At 42.1% G+C, this 18,726-nt stretch overlaps 1 protein-coding gene across 2 annotated transcripts; it reads right to left on the bottom strand.

The window, feature by feature from the left end:
- Nucleotides 1-98: 98 nt before the first annotated feature.
- HMGXB4 (HMG-box containing 4) lies at nt 99-14,781 on the bottom strand. Of its 2 annotated transcripts, XR_014316727.1 has the most exons (12): nt 14,658-14,781; nt 12,997-13,102; nt 12,242-12,348; nt 10,865-10,940; nt 8,677-9,866; nt 7,360-7,441; nt 6,765-6,829; nt 6,371-6,476; nt 5,638-5,807; nt 4,304-4,426; nt 1,210-2,316; nt 99-522 (listed from the first exon to the last, which is right to left on the bottom strand). XR_014316727.1 is itself a non-coding variant. In XM_082751414.1 (11 exons), exons 2-11 carry the CDS (start codon nt 13,025-13,027, stop codon nt 2,272-2,274), a joined length of 1,995 nt encoding a protein of 664 aa, XP_082607540.1. In that variant the 5' UTR covers nt 13,028-13,102; nt 14,658-14,781; the 3' UTR covers nt 99-2,271. The 2 variants fall into 2 exon arrangements, 1 of the variants encoding a protein (XP_082607540.1); XM_082751414.1 differs by having other exon boundaries at nt 99-2,316.
- Between the last annotated feature and the right edge of the window lie 3,945 nt (nt 14,782-18,726).

Below are 18,726 nucleotides of genomic sequence, written 5' to 3'. Positions count from 1 at the left end.
TGACGCCGCCCCCCCCCCCCCCCCCCCCCAAACACCTCCCTCCCTGCCGTGAGCCCGGGGCGGTGCGAGGTACAAAGGCAGGGAGGCGCTGCGGGTGTGTAACAAAAATATATTGTCGGAGCCGTACAAAAAGGGGCCGTCGGGAGCGGGGGCGCGAAGTGTAAAAGCAGAGAGGTGCGGGCAAAGCCCTCGGGGCTCTTCCTGGAAGGGTTTTCTGCTGTAGAGGTCACAAAGCTGAAGCAGGTCTCCCTCTGGTCCTCGTAAAGCAGGTTTTTAGCCTGTAAAACCTTTTTACCCTCGGCTGTGAGGGTTGGTTGCTTTGCAGCATGGTCCTTTGCTAGTGGCTGGGATGAGAAGCAGGAGCAGATCGCCTCCCCGCCGGGCCCTTTCCAGTTCCAGGCTCGCTGGGGTTATTCACACGCTGCTAAAACACCGATGCTCTGGTCTGAGGCTTGGGTTGAGAACGTGGATGGTGGCGTGAGAAGCTTCCGCCTCTTCCACTAACACTGAGAAAAACTAACGCTGAAATGAGAAAAGGTCTGTAAGAGACAGTACCTTGCACGGGCACAGCTGGGGAAAAAACACGGTAAAGAGGAATGGGGAGAAACATCCTCTCCCACACCTGAGGATTTAATTTTTTAAGACTAGAGTTCAGCCATCAAAAGGGTCAGCTCAATCTCAACTGCCCTGAAAAAGGCAATCTAGACTTGAAATTCAAAGAAAAAATGAACACTCTTCTGTCATTGTCTATTTGTTATCCAATAAGTTTGAATATCCTGAAGTCAACTTATATTTCATCTGTTCTACCTAGCTTCTCCAGATAACCAGTTCCTACAGACACGAAATCCTTCTGGTGTTTCCCCATACAGTGCCAATGCTTACTACTGCACAGACATTTGATTCCCGCAGGAAGTGGTGAGGCAGACTTGGTATCTTCCACACGCTGCTGGTAAAGGCAGGGATTTTCGCTGTTAAATTACGTATATACATGTACACAGTAATATACAGGATAAATTAAAATCTGTTACAGATATCAGTAAAAGTTAAATACATACGATACGCACACCACATACACATACATACAGACACACAAACGCCTATATGAAAGTCAAATGCTCTCCTGCAGCTCCTCTTCTAGAGGAACGGAAAGCCAAACACCAAGTATGTGGCTAGAAAGAAGGGGGATCAGTCCCATCCACTCACAGGTACCTTGGTCGGCTGCAACGGCTTCAAATTGGTCACTAGTCAACGTCTCGCAGCAGCACCACGGCTCTTTCAAAACTGCTGGTGAAAGGGGTGGGGGAGCAGCAAACTCAGAAACCAGGGTTGTCTGTTCACAAACCAGGGGCGAGATGGGCAGAAGCGATCCAAGTTTTTCCCATCCGCTATCGCTCTCCTCTCCATCAAAGCAGGCTGACCGTGCCCTGGAAAAATCAGCAGGAGGTGCATCCCCTCAAGCCAATGAAGTCTGTCGATAAATCGGTGCTAATGACGATTTGCAAGTCCGCAAGAAAAGATTAAATTCTCATCTTCAACATCACGCCAAATGCCAGCTACCAGAGCAGGGAGCTGACACTGACAACTTTCAGTTATTACTGACTGAAGAGGAGGGGGTAGAAGATGTGTCCAAGAGGGAAAGCCCTCTGCATCTTTGATCAACTATCCAGCTTTCCCCTCTAGCAGACTTTAAATTGAAAATTAGAAATAGGGCTGGTGAAGAGTTCAATTCTATTTCTTGGTCCGACCTACATTACCTTCTCTACGTGCCCACAGAATATAAGAATACTTTACACTGGCAAGGGTATCAGGAGGTCATCTTGTCCAACCCCCTGCTTCTAAATAAAGTCCAACTACATTAGGCCGCTCACTCAGTATTTAAGTATGAACAAGGATGGAGATTCAACAACCTCTCTGGGTTGTTTTTATGACTACTGTCATGGTGATGTGTCCTTCCTTATATTGAAAAATGCGTTCTCTGGCTGCTTCCCCCACTAAAGGATCTGAATTTAAGGCTAGTATCTCAGAACCTTTCTGAATTCTTCATACAAATACCTTTAGATTGGATGACATTTCATCCACCAGCAAAGATCTGTTCTCTCAGCTTAACTTCACAACTTTTCAAAAAATAAGACAGTTACGATCCTATGTATATACTGTACAGTTAAAAAAACTTAAAACCCTACACACAGAGTCCTTCGGGAGTGCCGGTGTAGTGCATATGTGCACAGGTCAGTTACACGGAAGTTGAGTAAATCCCAGGATCTTTTCCCATCAAAGTCCAGGCATGATGTAGGCGATGTTGTCTAGTGTGTTTGACTGGGAAAAGAAATTCAGTGTTTTAATGTCAGGTAATGACTCAAAATCCTTAAAAAAAAAAAAAAAAAAAAAAAAAAAAGACAGATCAATGTACTACACACATTCATTTGTCTTAGGAGTTGCTGTATCGTGAGACAACAAAACTGTCTAATCACCACTAGCCCCCTGCTGCTAGGCTTATTTTCATGTTTTTGGAAACTTAACTAAACATAAAGGTAGCCTCAGTATTTGGAAGCACCTAGAAATAAAGAAAATGCTCAGGGCTTTCCTCAAGTGACCTCCTCCTAATGAACCCCACCTCTGTCTTTGGATTTGAAAGAAGCCACATTGGCTATATCTCATCAACCACTGGGAAGATGTGGTAAAGGACTTACGTAAAGCAATTAACATTGTAGAATGTAAGAACAACAACAACAAAACTGACTTTAAACTCACAAGTCCTTTAAGAAATTCTGCAGTGTATCAGCGAAAATCCCTCAAAAACACCAACTAGTAGGGTGTCAGAGAGAGAAAGAGGTGCCTTCCGTTTTTTTCTATCACTTGCAACAAACTTCTGAGACTAGGAGTCCTTTTTTGTGTATCAGAAAACAACAGGCAGCAGCATATTATCTGCACATTCTTCAAATGCAGCATTTCAATAACCTCAAATCTGTGGCTGGGTGGCTAAAGGCCTTAGGAATACCTTTTAACTGCTGAAAACAGGTGCTTGATCTGTAACAATGGTGATTCTAAAATGTAACAATGCCACCTACCGACTGAAAATATAAATTGCAAACTATATGCAACAAAACCACTGGCAACTTTGTCTTAGAATACCAGTTTTTACACATCTGACTGTAAAAATTAGAGTAGTTTCTTTATTATCAAGCCTGGATACCGGTTTTCAGAAGTGAATGGTAAGTGCCTTAATCCACCTGAAGCTTCATTGCTCCTTGTAACAAACAATAAGTTGATCAAGTTTCCAAGATAGGCACCATTAGTCATGTGGAAAAGGGGTGTCACTTGCTTTGAATGCACTTGGCAAGCAAGGAGAAAAGCATAGGATGTTTTTCCATGGCTTGTGATGGGAACACCCTGCTGACTCAGCTTCTGTGTAGACAGCCAGTTTGCCGGAGCTCACAGCCTAAGCTGCCAAATTTGCTGCTGTTGTTAACAGTCATTTCTCAGAATGAATCAATATTTGGGACGTCCTACAAAAACATGCCAATTCGTATCCCATTTCTGTTGTTCTCTCGTTCAGATAGGTTTTCAATCTCTTAATGTTTGCAGACTACATACTTATTTTTCATTTTTACTCTTCTTCTCCTCTGCCTACTTGCACCCCCTGTTGGAGGTACGACTTCTGATTCCTTTTCTACTGCTGCCATCTTAATCTATGTCCACATCATGCCACATTGAGGTCACAAGCTCTTATTAAATCAGGGCTCAATAACAAGTATAATTTAAAGTGGAAAAGAACCTGTAGTTATCTAGTTCCTTAGAACACAGACTATTTTCCTTTCCTTGGATGAGGTCGCACACATGAAAGGCCCTACATTAGGAATCCTAACTGAGATCACAAGTTATTTTTTTATGTTGCAAAAGAAAACAATGTGTGAACACAGAGCATGGAAGCTGCACCTGTTTTTTTATGGGAAATCAGCATTTTCAGATATTGTATGTGTACAGGTGCTTGTATTTGATTCAGATGGGTCGATTCAGTCCCTAAAACAGGACCTACACACACTGCAACCAATGGAACAAATATTAAATCCGTTTCTACTGGAAAACAAACAAACAAAAAACAAAACACAACATTGTACAATACCCTACAGTGTTAACATCTTAAGGAGTTTCAAGAAATATCCCTCTATAAAAATGTATGACCAAGACAATTTTCTTACTGCACTGGAATTATAATTGCATCATAAAATTGATTCATCGGAAAACTATCTGGACTCTGCTGAAATTAACAGGGCTAGAATGAAAATAACCACAAGGAACTCACCAAAACTTGCTTAGGGCAGCCATTCAGCTCAGGTAGTTGTGTGGTCAGACATGCTAATGGGCCCAAAGCACAGATGATAGAATCCAGAAGTACTGACAAACTTCCTGAAACAGCCACCATTCCCTGGAAGTAAGGAAAGAAAAGAATTATAGGGACAAGTATTGGAAAATACAGTTCTTTCACAACTGTATTGATTCTTCCTCAGATGCAGAATCCTCAGTCCTAAGCAACCCTAGCCCACTTCCATTATTTACACAGCAACAAAACTATGCTGAACAGTTCACAGAAAGACTGATGGCTCAAAGAAATAATAATAAATGTAGTAAAAGCAAAGGCAGCAAAATAAAAGGTCAGAAAGCTGTTGGGTTTATATTTAACTTAATTCCACAATTTTTGCAATATGGTTTCCTTGCCATTTCATAACATCTACTATTATAATTACCTAAGTCCCACAGGCAATGTTTTTTTTTTTATTATTATTATTAAGCCGAAAGAAATATTAAGTCTGTAAAAATGCTTTAGTTATCAATACATCTTCAAAAATTGAATGTGTTTTTGTGCCGTTCTGTAAAGGGAGAGATTTTTAATCCAAATTTTTTCCTTTGAAGAATAACCTCAATGAGGTCCTACCAGAAACTGCAGAACTGCAGTAACATTCATTTTCTTGCTGATAAAACAAGCAAGCATAGTGGGATGAGCTGACCATGTTAGCCATAAAATTCATTGACATTTGATATTTGAGCCAAATATGTGTTCTGCTTACAGGCTAAACTGAGTTCTAAACTGTGTGTGTGCACACAATTACTACGCTGTAACACTAGAAAAGCACTGGAAAATATTGTATCTTCTATGTTACAATGTAAGTTGAAACAACAGTAGCCACTATTTAAAGCACTGGGAACATGATACCACCAGAAAACAACAGGACATGCAAAAACATCTTGGTAATGGCCTTCTCTGATCGTTTTCTTAGAAGGCTTGAGACTGTAACTGGGCCACAGATTGTCAAAGACAGCAAGGAAATACAAGATGCAAGGTGAACATATAGTAAGAAAAGACTAGTTTGTTGAGACAAGGACAATTGCCTTCAAGGACACAGAGCTGCAAGTGAAGGACCTGTCTTTCTTTGATGCCTACTGTTTACTGAGAAAAAAGGCTTTTTATTTCACTGAAAATAAACAACAATGCATCAAAGAAACATGACGCACCACCTGTAATTTCTCTTCCTAGTAGAAAAGCATTGTCTAACTGTTTAAGTAAAACAAAATAATAACTCCCTGATCCTATGTGTAAATTATATGACATCACTGTGATGTTGCTGGTTACAGACTCACCTCTGTTTCCTGTAGTCTGTGCCCAATGAGGCTCAGAGATTCGCCCAGCAATTGTAAATGCGCAGCTACATCTATGGGATCAGTCTCAGGGGCTTTGGCTGGTGAGGAAGGCAACACCACAGTGCTGGTGGGGGATTTCTTTTGAGGGGAAATCACTCCTGGTGGAGAAGCTGTAAATACATAAATTAAAATTCCATATTATCCCACTTTCATTCTTTTATTTTCAAGTCTATTTACTTTCTAAAATTCAAATCTCAAAGATGTGAGGTGCTTAAATAGTTCTGTGTATTTTTTCCTGTTGTCTTTCGAGAAAGAACTTGCCTTCAGAGCATGTACCTCAGCTGTCTGCAATCTGGTAGCTTTGGAAGATTTGGTAAACAGAGATGCCAAGCCATAAACACCCCTTTTTCCTCTTGCACCTAGCTACTCTCCCTAGAACTTCTCTGTTACCTCTTCTTGCTTTATGTTTCAAACCCTGAAGTGCTAAAACCAATGCCATCTTCCTAATTAGACAAGGAAATCTTTTTGTAAAGTGCTGACATCATTCTTGCTCCTGAAGAAACACTGTTGTTGACTAATACGATGAGTTAAATGTCAAGACTTGTGAAAAAGGAGGTAAGACTGAGAAACAAGAAAGGACCTTTGTTCGTTATTTTACAGTCTTCTCCACTCCAAAAAAAAAAAAAAAAAACAAACAAAAAAACAAGTAGAGCATATGAAGAGCAACAATTACCTTTTATTTTTGGAGCACCATCTGAAGACGATGCCTTTCGCTTCACAGTGGTGGCTTCTGCTTTATTCTGCTTGTGCTGCAGATACTGAGCTTTCTGTTTCCAGACCTGCAGTTACCATGGTATGAAAAGAGACATTTACAGCATTAGCTAATTCTCATACCTGATGCCAAGACCTGGAGGCAAAATGACATTACATAGTTAAGCGGTGAAGCAATGCCACGAGAAGAAAATGGATGCTTTTAAGACCACAAGGGCGAGATAACACACTTTTCCACACTTTGGGGACAGAGGTAATATTTTTTAAGGTATGGTGGAATTACTGTCAGCATGTTCTGACCTAAGCACACTGTTTACAAAAATCATTTTTAAAAAAATCATCTCACACATGCTTACCAGTTTATCTTTCTCAGGGAGCTGCTTCCACACTTCTGCCAGCTTTTTACTCAGGTCTCCAAAATCTGACAGCAGGAGAAATAAAAGTTTCAAATAAATTAACTAATAAAGTTGTGGTGAGAACATAGGAAATTTATGTGAATGTCAACAGTGTGAAAAACTGGCCTACACATACACATTTAGGAAGCAACCTGTCCCACCACTGGAACTCTCTACACTGTCCAGAAAATGAATTTCAGTGTGCATCATTTCCCTTACTGTCTAAAATGAAGAAAAAAAAAACCACAAACAAACAAAACACAAACAAACAAAACCCCACAACCTGATACAGGGAGTGTTAGACCATGAGACGACATGTGCTGAAAAACGACACAACAAAGACAACTCTTTAAGTAAAAGAAAGGAAGAGTAGGCAGTTCCTTGATCCAGTTTCACAGCTTGGTTAATATACAATGAAAGCTAATCACGAAATCCATTTCTGTCCTTTTGCTACCTCAAAAATTAAGAGGTTGATATGATACAGAGAAGGCATATCCTGTTGATTAATCAGACTGATGTATAATCAAGAACAGAGAAGGCTAGATTGTTTTCTCACCTATCCTGGGGTGCTCAGAAACAATATTTGTACGATATTCCTTACAGAACACTTGATAGGCAGACATGTTTTTCTTCTTTGGCTAGTCAGAAGAAAAGGAAACAAAGACTTTTAGTTATAAAGGGACCTACTCAATTTCATTAATAATTCTGCATTTATCAGACTTAAAGAAAGGTAATGTACTTAGATCAAGAAGGTAAAATAGCAGTTTTACATGTCTTACATACATTTACTGGCTAAATTTAGTGGCTATGAAAGCACAAGAACCAGCCAGAATTAGTTTTAGCGTAAGGCTTATCTTGCAACAACTCTATCAACGCAATTCATTCATAAATCACCACCTTTGCTATTCTAAATCCATGACCAACATTTAATGCTGTTCATATATCTCAGTTTTCAAACTTAAAATTGATTAAAATAACAAAAAAAAAAAACCCTTGTCATACTATTCACAGTACCTACCATGGATCTGTCAAAACAGCTCAGTTTTTGTTCTATCTATGTTTTGTTCTATCTATGTTTTGTTCTATTTCCTACATCCTTACAGATCACTTCATATTTGCAGGAAAACAAACCATGTAAGATAGCAGAGGCATTAGCAACTTCTGACCTGTGATCAGAGAAAACTTACCACACAGGACACAGTGAGACCTGAGCAAATTTGGGCTACGTCCACCCATTTCCTGTTACAAAGCAACTCTTGTCTATCTGGCAGAAACCGTTTTACCCTATTATACACTTACAGAGCTATAATTATTTTATCTGGAAATCTCAGACACACTCCAGCTACAATTTTTCCTACTTGTGCTTCTGAGTATTAACCGTGGAAACCTGAATTTATGAGTACAGGATAAAAGTGGGTATGTGGCAGTCTGTAAAAATTAGATCTTCATCTTAATACAGGAATAAATGGGTGAATAACTTCACTCTTCCAAGAGTTCACTTCCTTTTTTACAGAAACTGTGATGATGGACTAGATGACTCCCAGACAAGACTAAAATTCTACCTGGTAATAGTTAGAACCAGTTACCTTAGAAAACAATGTAGTTGTGGCATGGTCTGTACCAAGCAGATTAAGTGTAACCTTTTCAAAGGACTTTTGTTGGCTAAAGACTGCCTGTGTCACAAGAAAAACCAATGGTTTATATTTCTTTTGCTGTGAACAGAAATCACAGTAGCTGAAATACTTTTACCAAACATGCTGCAATGAAACCATCAATATGAATTATGCTTCAATTTAACAAGTTTTTGGAATGAAGTGTATAATTCACCATTACCCATCACCCAAATTCAATTTCCCCTTCAATTTTTCCTTACTTTTTCCCTTTCTCTTTCCCTTTCTCGTTCCTTTTCCTTTTCTCTTTCTTTTTCTCGTTCTTTTTCTCTTTCTCGTTCCTTTTCTCTTTCCTTTTCTCGTTCCTTTTCTCTTTCCTTTTCCTTTTCTCGTTCCTTTTCTCTTTCTTTTTCTCTTTCTCTTTCCTTTTCTTGTTCCTTTTCCTTTTCTCTTTCTCTTTCCTTTTCCTTTTCTCGTTCCTTTTCCTTTTCTCTTTCCTTTTCTTTTTCCTTTTCCCATTTTTCAGCTTTTTCCTTCTCCTTTTCTTCCCTTTTCCTCCTCTTCTCACTTTGTCCATCTGAGTGATAAATAGTAGGATGAGGTGGAGGAACAACATAGGAAGTACTGGAAGGAGGTGGTGGTGACACTGTTACTTCTGCTACTGCCACAGAAGAGTGCCCGGAACTCTTTTTAGATTTAGAATGCTTCTTCTCTCTGTGTTTCTCCTTGTCTTTTTTTTTCTTACTTTTTTTGGATTTCTTCTTCTTCTTGATTTCCCGGTAGGAGTCGTCTATCACTAGCTCCCCAGCTTCCAACTCCCCACCAGAAGAGGAACCAGATTCTGGTGGTGCCTCCACACCCGAAGTCTCATACTCACTCCCATGGCCTTCTGAAAACACAGATGTGTCAGCACCAAAACTCTCGGAAGGGGGATGTGGGTCTGGAGGAGGTTTGTGCTTCTTCCGGGATGACTTCTGGAAGCTCTGCACTTCATGACCCATATGGAATGAGCCCTGCTCATCTCGAGATGACTTTTTGGAAGATTTCTTTGCAGCTGCTGATGCTGAGTAGGAGAAAGAATCATCATCTGCTGCACTACTTTTCTCTTTTGGTGAAAGGATAAGCTTCATCTTCAAGCCATCAGGTTCACGAAGAGTGAGGGTCTCTGTGTTCACATAGAGAGGTTTCATTTTTTTAGATTTGTGGTAGCTGCCATCATCTGCTGAGTGCTCCCCACTGCTTCCACTCAATTTCTTCTTGTGGTGCTCCTTTTTGCTTTCAGAATGGCCAGAGGAAGAATAAGATGATTTTTCGGATGTCTTCTTTGAAGACTTGGAGCTTGTGGCCAAAGGCGAGGAGACAGCCTTGAGTACGTCCATGTTTTTATCAGCTGAGGATGGGCTAGAAACTGCTTTTTTCTTCTTCTTTGATGGTGGGTCCAAAGATGAAAGATCTGAAAAAAAGTCAAGAGAAGTGTTCATCAAGATGATTCCCTTAAAGACAGCACTACGCTAGTCAAAAGAAACGAAGTGGGAACCTTGCAATACTTGTTAGTACAGCTAATTGGTCTGCATCCTGTCTCAAGAAGAAAGTCTCTGAAATTTGCAGGCAGCTCGGTGTGTCCTTATGGATATGAATCGGGAGTTGTAACACCAGAGCTGATCAAAATATTTAATGCAGGAAGGCAGGGTGGGAAAGTTCTTGAAGTTTCATCAAACTTTGTATTCTACCACAAACCAGCAAATTTTCATGAAAATACATCTTACTGAACCTGAAATATTACACCTCAAGTGCAAGGTTGTCACATCACTTTTAGCTGAGACCAATGACTTGAGAACATCAGCTTTTTCATTCTGAAAACAGACTTTTGACAAAATTGCAGCTTATAAAGGTATTCTAAAGACGTGGCTTCTTTTGGAACTGGGACAAAAATAAATCTTAAACCCATTAAGGTTTTATAAGCTTAATTGTCATTTCCTGGCCAGCTTTTTCATTGTGAGAATAATATTTCTGTATTTAAACTGAACCCAAAAGCATTCATTGTGTAACCCGACACATTCTGCTTTTATAAATTCACAGAAATTACTTAATATTATCTGCAAATAAAACTACAGCTCATAATATAATAAGCAAAAAAAGAATGCAAACGCAAAAAGGGAAGGCATGGGTTAGAAAACAAATTTGTTAATGAGAAGGGACATGGAAGATCCCTGCCCTAACAACAGTTAATTTTTATGCTAGACTTTGAAAACGTCATTCCCTAATCTTTTGCTGCCTGGTGCAGCAGAAACCTCATCAGAACCAGGTTTCTGATTACACCAATCTGTCTTAGGACAAGGAATTTTCCGCCATGAAGTATTAACCACAAAGTTTGATGACATTGGTTTAACAGCATCTTTTCCTCAAAGCCATGATCTGCCAACCCCTCCCGCTGCCTGGCTGCTGTCTTACCTCTGGAGCAGTACTCATCGGAGGAGTGCTTCTTCTTCTTTTTGTGAGATTCTGTGCCTGGAAAGAGCTCGCTGTCCTAGAATAAGAACAAAAAAAATTGCTGATAAACAACAGGGAAATAATTTGAGATTCACAGGGAGATATCAAGAGGCATTTGTACTACTGCGATGCCAAGGAACTCTCGGTGTGAACCAGTATTCTCATTCTAGGAGCTAAACCAGCAAAGAAAACGTAAGTCTGTCCCCAAAAGCCCACAGTGTAGATTTAAAGTAAGAGACAAAAAGCAGGGTATGGATAGGTGGGAGAATACAAAAAACGATCAGAATTGGTTTCAGCACATCAGAGAACTAACTGGCATCAAGCTTTCTGTGGACACTGCAGCACAAAAGGACTATAAGGAAATTGAAAGACAAATCTCTACAGGGAGTTCCCCTCCACTGAGAGGAGCACTACACAAGAAAACTTGAAAAAGCACTCCTGAAAGTGTTAAGAAATGAACAATGAAAGCCAGTACTTGGACATCAGCTGATAGGTTGGTAAAAGATCGACAACTACCTCTTAATAAAGCTAAGAAATAAGTAAGCATGTATAGGCTGCCAAGCCTTGAAGCAATTCATATTTAATGTGCTGAAGAAGATAAAAGAAGTGAAAGCGACAGAGAAGTGACAATTAAAATGATGGGCCAGAAAACTGACCAAAATAACTCATGTCACCCAATTATTATTTGTCTCTTATCTCATTTATGGTCTGAAAAAGAAGCTCCTCTATAGAATTCCATCTACATGGTAGATTTCCACTTTAAACTTGAACATCTTTAGCGGATTTTAAAAAAATAAATAAAACCAATCACAAGATAGTCACCTTCGAGCTAACAGCAGAAATTTTAACTCAAAGAAGAAAGTTTTGAAACTGTTGCAACATGATTTCAGAGTTAAGGCCCCAAGGAGACAAACAGGGCAAGTTCACACCTCTCAAAAGCTATTGTTTCAGGCTGTCTGCAGAATCAGGAAGACAACAGTGCGCCAATTAACATTTTATTCATCCTTTGCTGGCTATTAATGCAACTATAAATTTAAAAATCCCATTTCTTTGTGTAAAAAGTCAGTTATGCTATCTCAGCACTTGCACCGCTGTATATTAAGGCTAGAATGAGATCCTACTACCCTATTTTCCGAGGCCAGAAAAATCAGAATTGGTTGAAATTGGGACTAACACCCTCAATTTCCCCAACAAAGCTACTGAACATGATTACCTGTACTTGTTGTTTTCTACAGGCATTTTTATATACAAACGAACACTGAAACATTCCATCCCATTTAATCTTAAGTTTTACACACTTTCTTACACCTTAAACCTTTTCTCTGGAGGCTTCCTGACCTGTGTTCTCTCCTCCTCTTGCAGCTGGTCCCTGTAAGACCGTTTCTTCTCTCGCTGTGTCCTGACTGAAGCCAGCTCCACATCACTTCGGTCACTGTCTAGGAACTCTAAAATTTATGTGAAATAGGAAAAAAATTAAGAAATTAAATACCACATTAAGGAACAATAGACACGTTGACTATGCACAAAATAAGACAGGAGTGGACATTGGCATGGAGCGATGCACATAACCCAAAAAGCGCAGGGGACTGAGAGATAACATTCTGTAATCTCTGACCGCAGGGACAGGGCTTGGTGCTCTAATGCTATAACACAAATTTTCAAGATATCGTTTCTAATCCTTGGCGATTTCTTCCTAAAGTCCTAACTGGACTTAGAAATGTTATCACAACTTACTGTATAGAATCTTAGAATTGCTTAGGTTGGAAAATGCCTCTAAGATCATCAAGTCCCCCTAGTCCCCCATTTCACCCTGACCTAGCAGGGAAAAGAAAGGCTGCAGGGGCAGAGTTCCCAGTCATGGTGGTTGCATTAGGAAATACCACCCGTTTCTTTAATCCCAGTACTGTGCATCTGGAAGTCAAGGGCTTGGGAACCTGCAAAATCTTGACCAGATTAAATTTAAGGTCCAATACCCTTCAGTGGTCCATGGGCAACTAGCTTCCTTTCCCACTCTCTGACACCATGGCCTGGCAAGGGCTGCAGAGGGCACCCTTTTTTTGGCTACTCCCTCCGAGATTATGAAGCAGTCATACCTTCTTTCTTCTTGGAGTCATCATAAGCCATGGCGGTCCTGCAGGAGCCTCAGAATGTGTTGCCAGGTCTGGGCTCCTTCCCCCGTTCCCATCTAAAGGAAAAGATCTGAGAAACAGAGAACGAAAATTACCCTCCTATAAAGAAGAATCACAATGTAAAATGGGAAACTTCCTCTGAAACAAACGAAGATTCTCTGGAAGACAGTGGGAAAGGAAAGAAGTCTACCTCCTCTTCAGCTGATACTCACCCGTTGGGTTTGACAGATTTTTTTTTAAATTAAGTTGGAGGGTTTTTTTTGTTTGTTGTTTTTAAGGATACAGCAAGACCACCTATTCACTGTAAAATCTCCGCATCATTAAAATAATTTATTTACAAAAATGGAAACAAAATCATGTCATGACAAACAAAACTTCATCTGAACCTGTGTCCAAGACACGTTTCGTCAGAAACCACTGTACCAAACAGTGGGATACTCAAAAAGTACCAAACCCTTGAATCTCAGATGAAGAGAAGATGAAATCAGGCAGGGATCACTGTGCTATATAAGAATTATTTTAAGTGTTTTGAACGTAAGGGTTGAACATCTTATAATGAAGGTGTAGACCGTTCTGACACTACTGCTGCAGCCATTCTGAATGTCAGCCTGAAATGGAAATGGAAGAAAGCACTCCTTTTTGCTAGGACTTCTGCATCACCCAAGCTCCTGCAAGCTCCCAAATGTCAGGTCTCTTTTGAGTCAGCCTATCCCACAGTTGCTAGCGTGCAGGAATAGGTATGGAAAAGTTGCACTCCTCTCAGTAAACTGCTTTTGTTTTTCAGGCAGTGAACTGATTAGCATGAAAAAGATGAGCTCCTCTCCTAAGTGATTAAAGCAACTGCACCCAACTGATTTTGTATGGTGGTTGTGTGTGTGTGTGTGCACACACACGTGAAGGATCAACCACAGAGATCACGAAGTTTGTTCTTTGTAGCTCTCACAGTAATCCCGCCACATTTAAGTTGGATTTGAATACCTAGAGAGCGGGGAACTTATGCTACATCTCTGCATTTACAACAATCTAATGAATAATTGGTAGGGAAAGCACAGTGCATCCATATTATGTTGTTTATTTATGTGAAGGCACAAACTGACGACTAATTCAAGCTGACAAGAGATGTAGAAACATCTGAAATCCGTAAGAATACAAGTGAATTATTCAGGTTTTGGGAAGTCATCCATCAGAAAGCGTTTTAAAGTCAGTATTCTGACTACTATACGTCGTGTGTGGCGAGCACAGTGATTTGTAGGCAGAACTGATGGACGTGTGCAACAGCATCGCTCTTTACTATAAAAAATCAAAAGAAAACAGCGATCTTGCCTCTTGTGGGCTTACAATCTCGCGTGGGCTCCTGCCACGTTTATTCATCAACGTGCGCCCCCTCCTCACCGCCCACGGCCGCTGGACAAAGCCCCCCCACGACCCCCACAGCACCCCTAGGTTCCTCCACAGCCCTGTCGCGACTCTCTCCTCATCGCGACGCCCTCACGACCCGCAGGCAGAGAGGGGGGCGCAAACCCCACCACCGACCCCTCCGCCGCCCCCACCGTGCAGCCGGGCCGCTCCCCGGGGTCTCCCCACCACCTTCGGCCGCCCCGCTCCCACTCCCGTCCCCCTCTCACCCCAGCGGGCCCCGGGGATGGGGGACGGGAGGGGAGGCGCCGCGACCGCCTCACTCCGCGCCGCCGCTTCCCGCCTCGCCGCCCGCCGCCGCCGCCGCCATTTTGGGGAAGGAGCCGAGCGCCGAGCGCCTCCGACTGGAGGAGGAGGCGGAATGGGGTGGGGAGCGCCGAGAGCGTCGATGGGCGCCATGTTGTGCTCTGGGGTTGGCAGTAATGTTCTCCTCAGGCACAGACAGGCTCGCTGTCACAGCCCCCGGCACCCGGTGGGTGCCTGGTGAGGGGCAGGTGCCCGTCTTACCCCTGCCTTCGTGGTGGCAGCTTCCTCAGTGTGCATGTGTCACAACACCAGAGCCCCTCTCTCATCACCACGTCCTGACAGGGAGCTGGCTGTGCTTCCAGCAGGGGTTAGGTTTTTGGGTGGCTGTGCCTGCTGCTGTGGGATCAACAGTAAAGAGTGAAATCCTGTTACTGAGAGAGCTTCTGTGTGATTAGTCATGCACGCACGTGAACGGGCACGTCTCCTCCAAGCCTATCTGGTTGCCCGAGGAACTGGCTCGATGTGCCTCAGAGGTGCGGATGGAGTCGGGACCACCAGCTGGGCTGAGATAAGCGTGGCTGAGCAGCGTGCTCAGGGCTCCTGCCCCAGCAGGCATCATGCTACTGTCACACTCTCCTAATCAATTGACCAAGGGTGGCAGGCAGGCAGGGCCAAAGCAAGTTATCCTCCGCTTCTAAAGAGCTCATTCCCTGCCCATCCCTGGAAGGAATTCAATAGAGAGATAAAAATGCTTGAGAAACAACCTTTCTGCTCTCTGACCACTCCAGAGTTCCCCATTCAACAAACCTCAACTGACTCTTAAAGACCATGATATCTACTGATACAGGAGTCTTCTTTTTATTTAGATGCCAGCAGACACTCATATAACTCTTTGTCTGAGGCTGCTCTCCTTCATATGCTGCCTGCAGACTACAATTCCCAGCCAAGCCTGAGGTTAAACCTGTCCCATTACAGGCATGCCAGCTCCCCAGCTCTTGCACATTTGCCCTCTGGTCTTGCCGGTGACTTTGTGCCCTAACAAGTGCATAATGATGACAATTATTTACATTATAGTAGGACATAAAGGAGTTAGAAGAGGAGAGTTATACTACGCCTGTTATACTGCATGAATATATAGTGTGATCCAAAGTGAGGGGTACAGCCAGCAATAAAGTTACCCAACTGCAGTGCACACAGATCACACAGATCAATGCTGAAAGTGCAGCAGCTGTAAAACAACAGAGTAAAACCCGCCAGCTCTTAGGATAAGCGTAAGACCCGTTCAGATGTTGTCATGCATGTACATGCATGCCTGCTGCTGGTCCAACTCTCTGAAATCACTCCTTGCCCTCCAGCCCATAACCCAAGGAGGAGCTATGCTCCTCACCCGTGGACAAGTGCCTCTCAAATTTATGACCTGACGGCCTACAGGTTAGGTGGACACGGAATGGTAGCAAATCAAAATGACATGAGTATGGCTGGGAGAGGCTTGGTGCAGCTTGGAGGAGCAGAGATAGAGATCGCTTTGAAAATCAAAAGCCTAAATTACCCTGGTGTTTGATGATGGCAAGTATTTGATAATGATAGCTGGTAAATGTGTAGGGAAGGTATGTTTAATATTCTGCACTCTAGAATGAGAAAGGATTCAAGCTCCCCTGCAGCTTAATGTTTTCAGCGCTGGATGTTTCAGGGATATTAGAATGTGATAGTGACTGCGTGTAGAGCAGAGAGAATGAATTTGCAGGCGAACTTGCAAAAATAAGCATATAGCAGGATACTTGCATATAAAGCCACTGAAGCACCAGTCATTCAGATTTCCCTTGGTGAAATCTCTCCATGCACCTTTCCTCCCACATAATAATAATAATAATAATAGGAATTGCAATAGTAATAACAAAAACATGTAGTCCTTCCTACTGCACTTTTCATCAGTGCAAAAATGTTCTGAATAACTCATTTCAATCATTCCCATTTTTTTCAGAGCTAACAAAGGGTACCAACCAACACAAGCCACTGGCATTTACTAACTACTTTCAAACAATTTAGCCTTTCACTTTTCAGAACGTACAACTAGACTATGCAGGTCAGGTGGGAAAATGTCAGGATGCTGATAGGATATTTAAGACAGTCACAACCCCTTCAAATCCTTCACACCTGACAGAATTCTTTCTTTGTACTCTTGAACCGGAAAGGTGCATGGTGAGGAAATTGGAAAAGCAAACAGCCCCCACAGTTTTTAAGACCTGAAGTGCAGCATTAGTCAGTCTCAAACTGTTGTGAGAATATTGCTTGTTCCTTTTGCTCAGAGCATCTTGCATTCTTTTGTCTACATGCCAGGGAGAGAAACTGCTCAAAGAGTCAGGTGTCTCCTTGGCAATGAGATACATATTGTATGAAGGGCACTTGCCAGTGCAGAACATTTTGGGATGTGCATATATTTTCTTATGCTTGATGTGAGATGAGTTGTGTGCTAGGGGCTACTGCCCATTAAGCCATTCAGTATGGTCATGCTTTTCCTACATTATATTCACCATCTGTTCCTGTCTGCCTGTTTTCTCCTGCCTCCACTGAGGTGCAAGTTTCTAGATTCAGTAGCCCTCTTTTTGTTTCGTGCCTTTTTAGTACTTAGCCCAGTGAATCTCAGGTGCAATGAGTATAAAAGGAAGAAACAGTAAAATGAACACAAGTTATGCACAACACAACCCAGTTATGCACAAAATTAGATACAGCACTCAGAGCTGTATGAACAATTAACTCCCTGCCATAGTTTGCAACTCAGAAATCCTTTCTAATTCTTGCCTTGTTTTTCTGTATTTTTTTTTTCCTAGATTCCAATACAATTTGGCATTAACTTGAATGGGACCTGGATTAAAACCTCCAATCCCTACTTCTCCATGAAAAGTCTGTTTTGTTTTGCACAACCACTGCTACTCTTCTCTGTGCGCACTGCAACACTTGTATGTCACCAGCTATCAAACCTCCCTTGAGAAAGCATGGCTTGTTACATTTGGTTAGGTTCTATGAGAAATAAATGCATTTTAAAAGGTTATGAATATTCTCATGGAGGAAGTGACTACAATGCTACAACGGACTTCAGGTAAAATAGGCATTTGGTGCCAATTACCTCAGCTGTATAATTTCCTTAGTCTGATTTATAAACAAGGCTAGCGAGTACTGTTTGTACTCTGCTTCCCTGGAGAAGCCAAACTTCAAAAGATTTGTTATCCGCATTGTTTCAGTGTTGGGGATTGACTTAAAGTACTTCCCATTTGTCTTCAGTTTCTGCAGGAAGCATTCTTTTTCTTGCCTCTTCAACTGGGAATATAGTCGTTAACAAAGCCACAAGGGTGCATGCAGTCATTTGTAACATCAGTACAACAGCCTGAATATTCCCTGGAGCCACAGCATCTGTCACAGTGGACGCACACCCTCTCCTGCTGCTCCCAGCGCTGCACCCTCTGTATTCACATGCTGCTGGAGAGGTGGAAAGGCAGTGTCCTCCTACATCTGCTGGGGAAACAACACCGTGTGTTACAGCAGGAGTAGTGGAGGCCGGAGAGGAAGAGCGTGCTCCATCCACGGTGTGGTTAGCCAAAGGGAAGGGGATGATACCTGCGCAATATGCGTAGAGAAAAGCTTCAATGCAGAGAATCAGCTAGAATTAAGAATGGAAGCTTAATCAGAGATGTCAGGATCTGCAATTAAGGCAGACCAGACTGGCATGTCAGTAGTGTTGCCACCTGAATGTTAGCTATTGGGGACTGCTGCAACTCCAAGGCTACACAGCTAGCTCTGGGAAGTAGTTGTGAATGTGATGCTGGTGAGAATGATCTCTGCTGCCAGCTCTCTTGTGGGTGTAGTTGTGAAATTGTGGTTGGCTTTGAGAAAATGGGCTTTCTGAACTCAGCTGGCATTGTCATTGGTGTGCAGGTATTTAACCTCAATTGCATTCCTGCCTGGAGGCCCCAAATCACATCAAGTCACAAAGATGTAACTCAAATGTCCTGCCAGCCAGCCATGCCTTAACAAGAA

This window comes from Aythya marila, assembly GCF_965140915.1.
Source record: "Aythya marila genome assembly, chromosome: 1".
NCBI classification, from domain to species: Eukaryota; Metazoa; Chordata; class Aves; order Anseriformes; family Anatidae; genus Aythya; species Aythya marila.
This window is presented reverse-complemented; position numbering and strand designations above follow the sequence as displayed.

Coding starts and splice junctions, on each gene's coding strand:
- HMGXB4 (XM_082751414.1), bottom strand. CDS start 13,027: ATGGCTTATGATGACTCCAAGAAGAAAGAAG. Junction 7,442..8,676: donor GGGAAAGAGAAAGGGAAAAA/GTAAGGAAAAAT, acceptor TCTTCTGACTAG/CCAAAGAAGAAAAACATGTC. Junction 4,427..5,637: donor ACAGACTACAGGAAACAGAG/GTGAGTCTGTAA, acceptor CCTTACTTCCAG/GGAATGGTGGCTGTTTCAGG.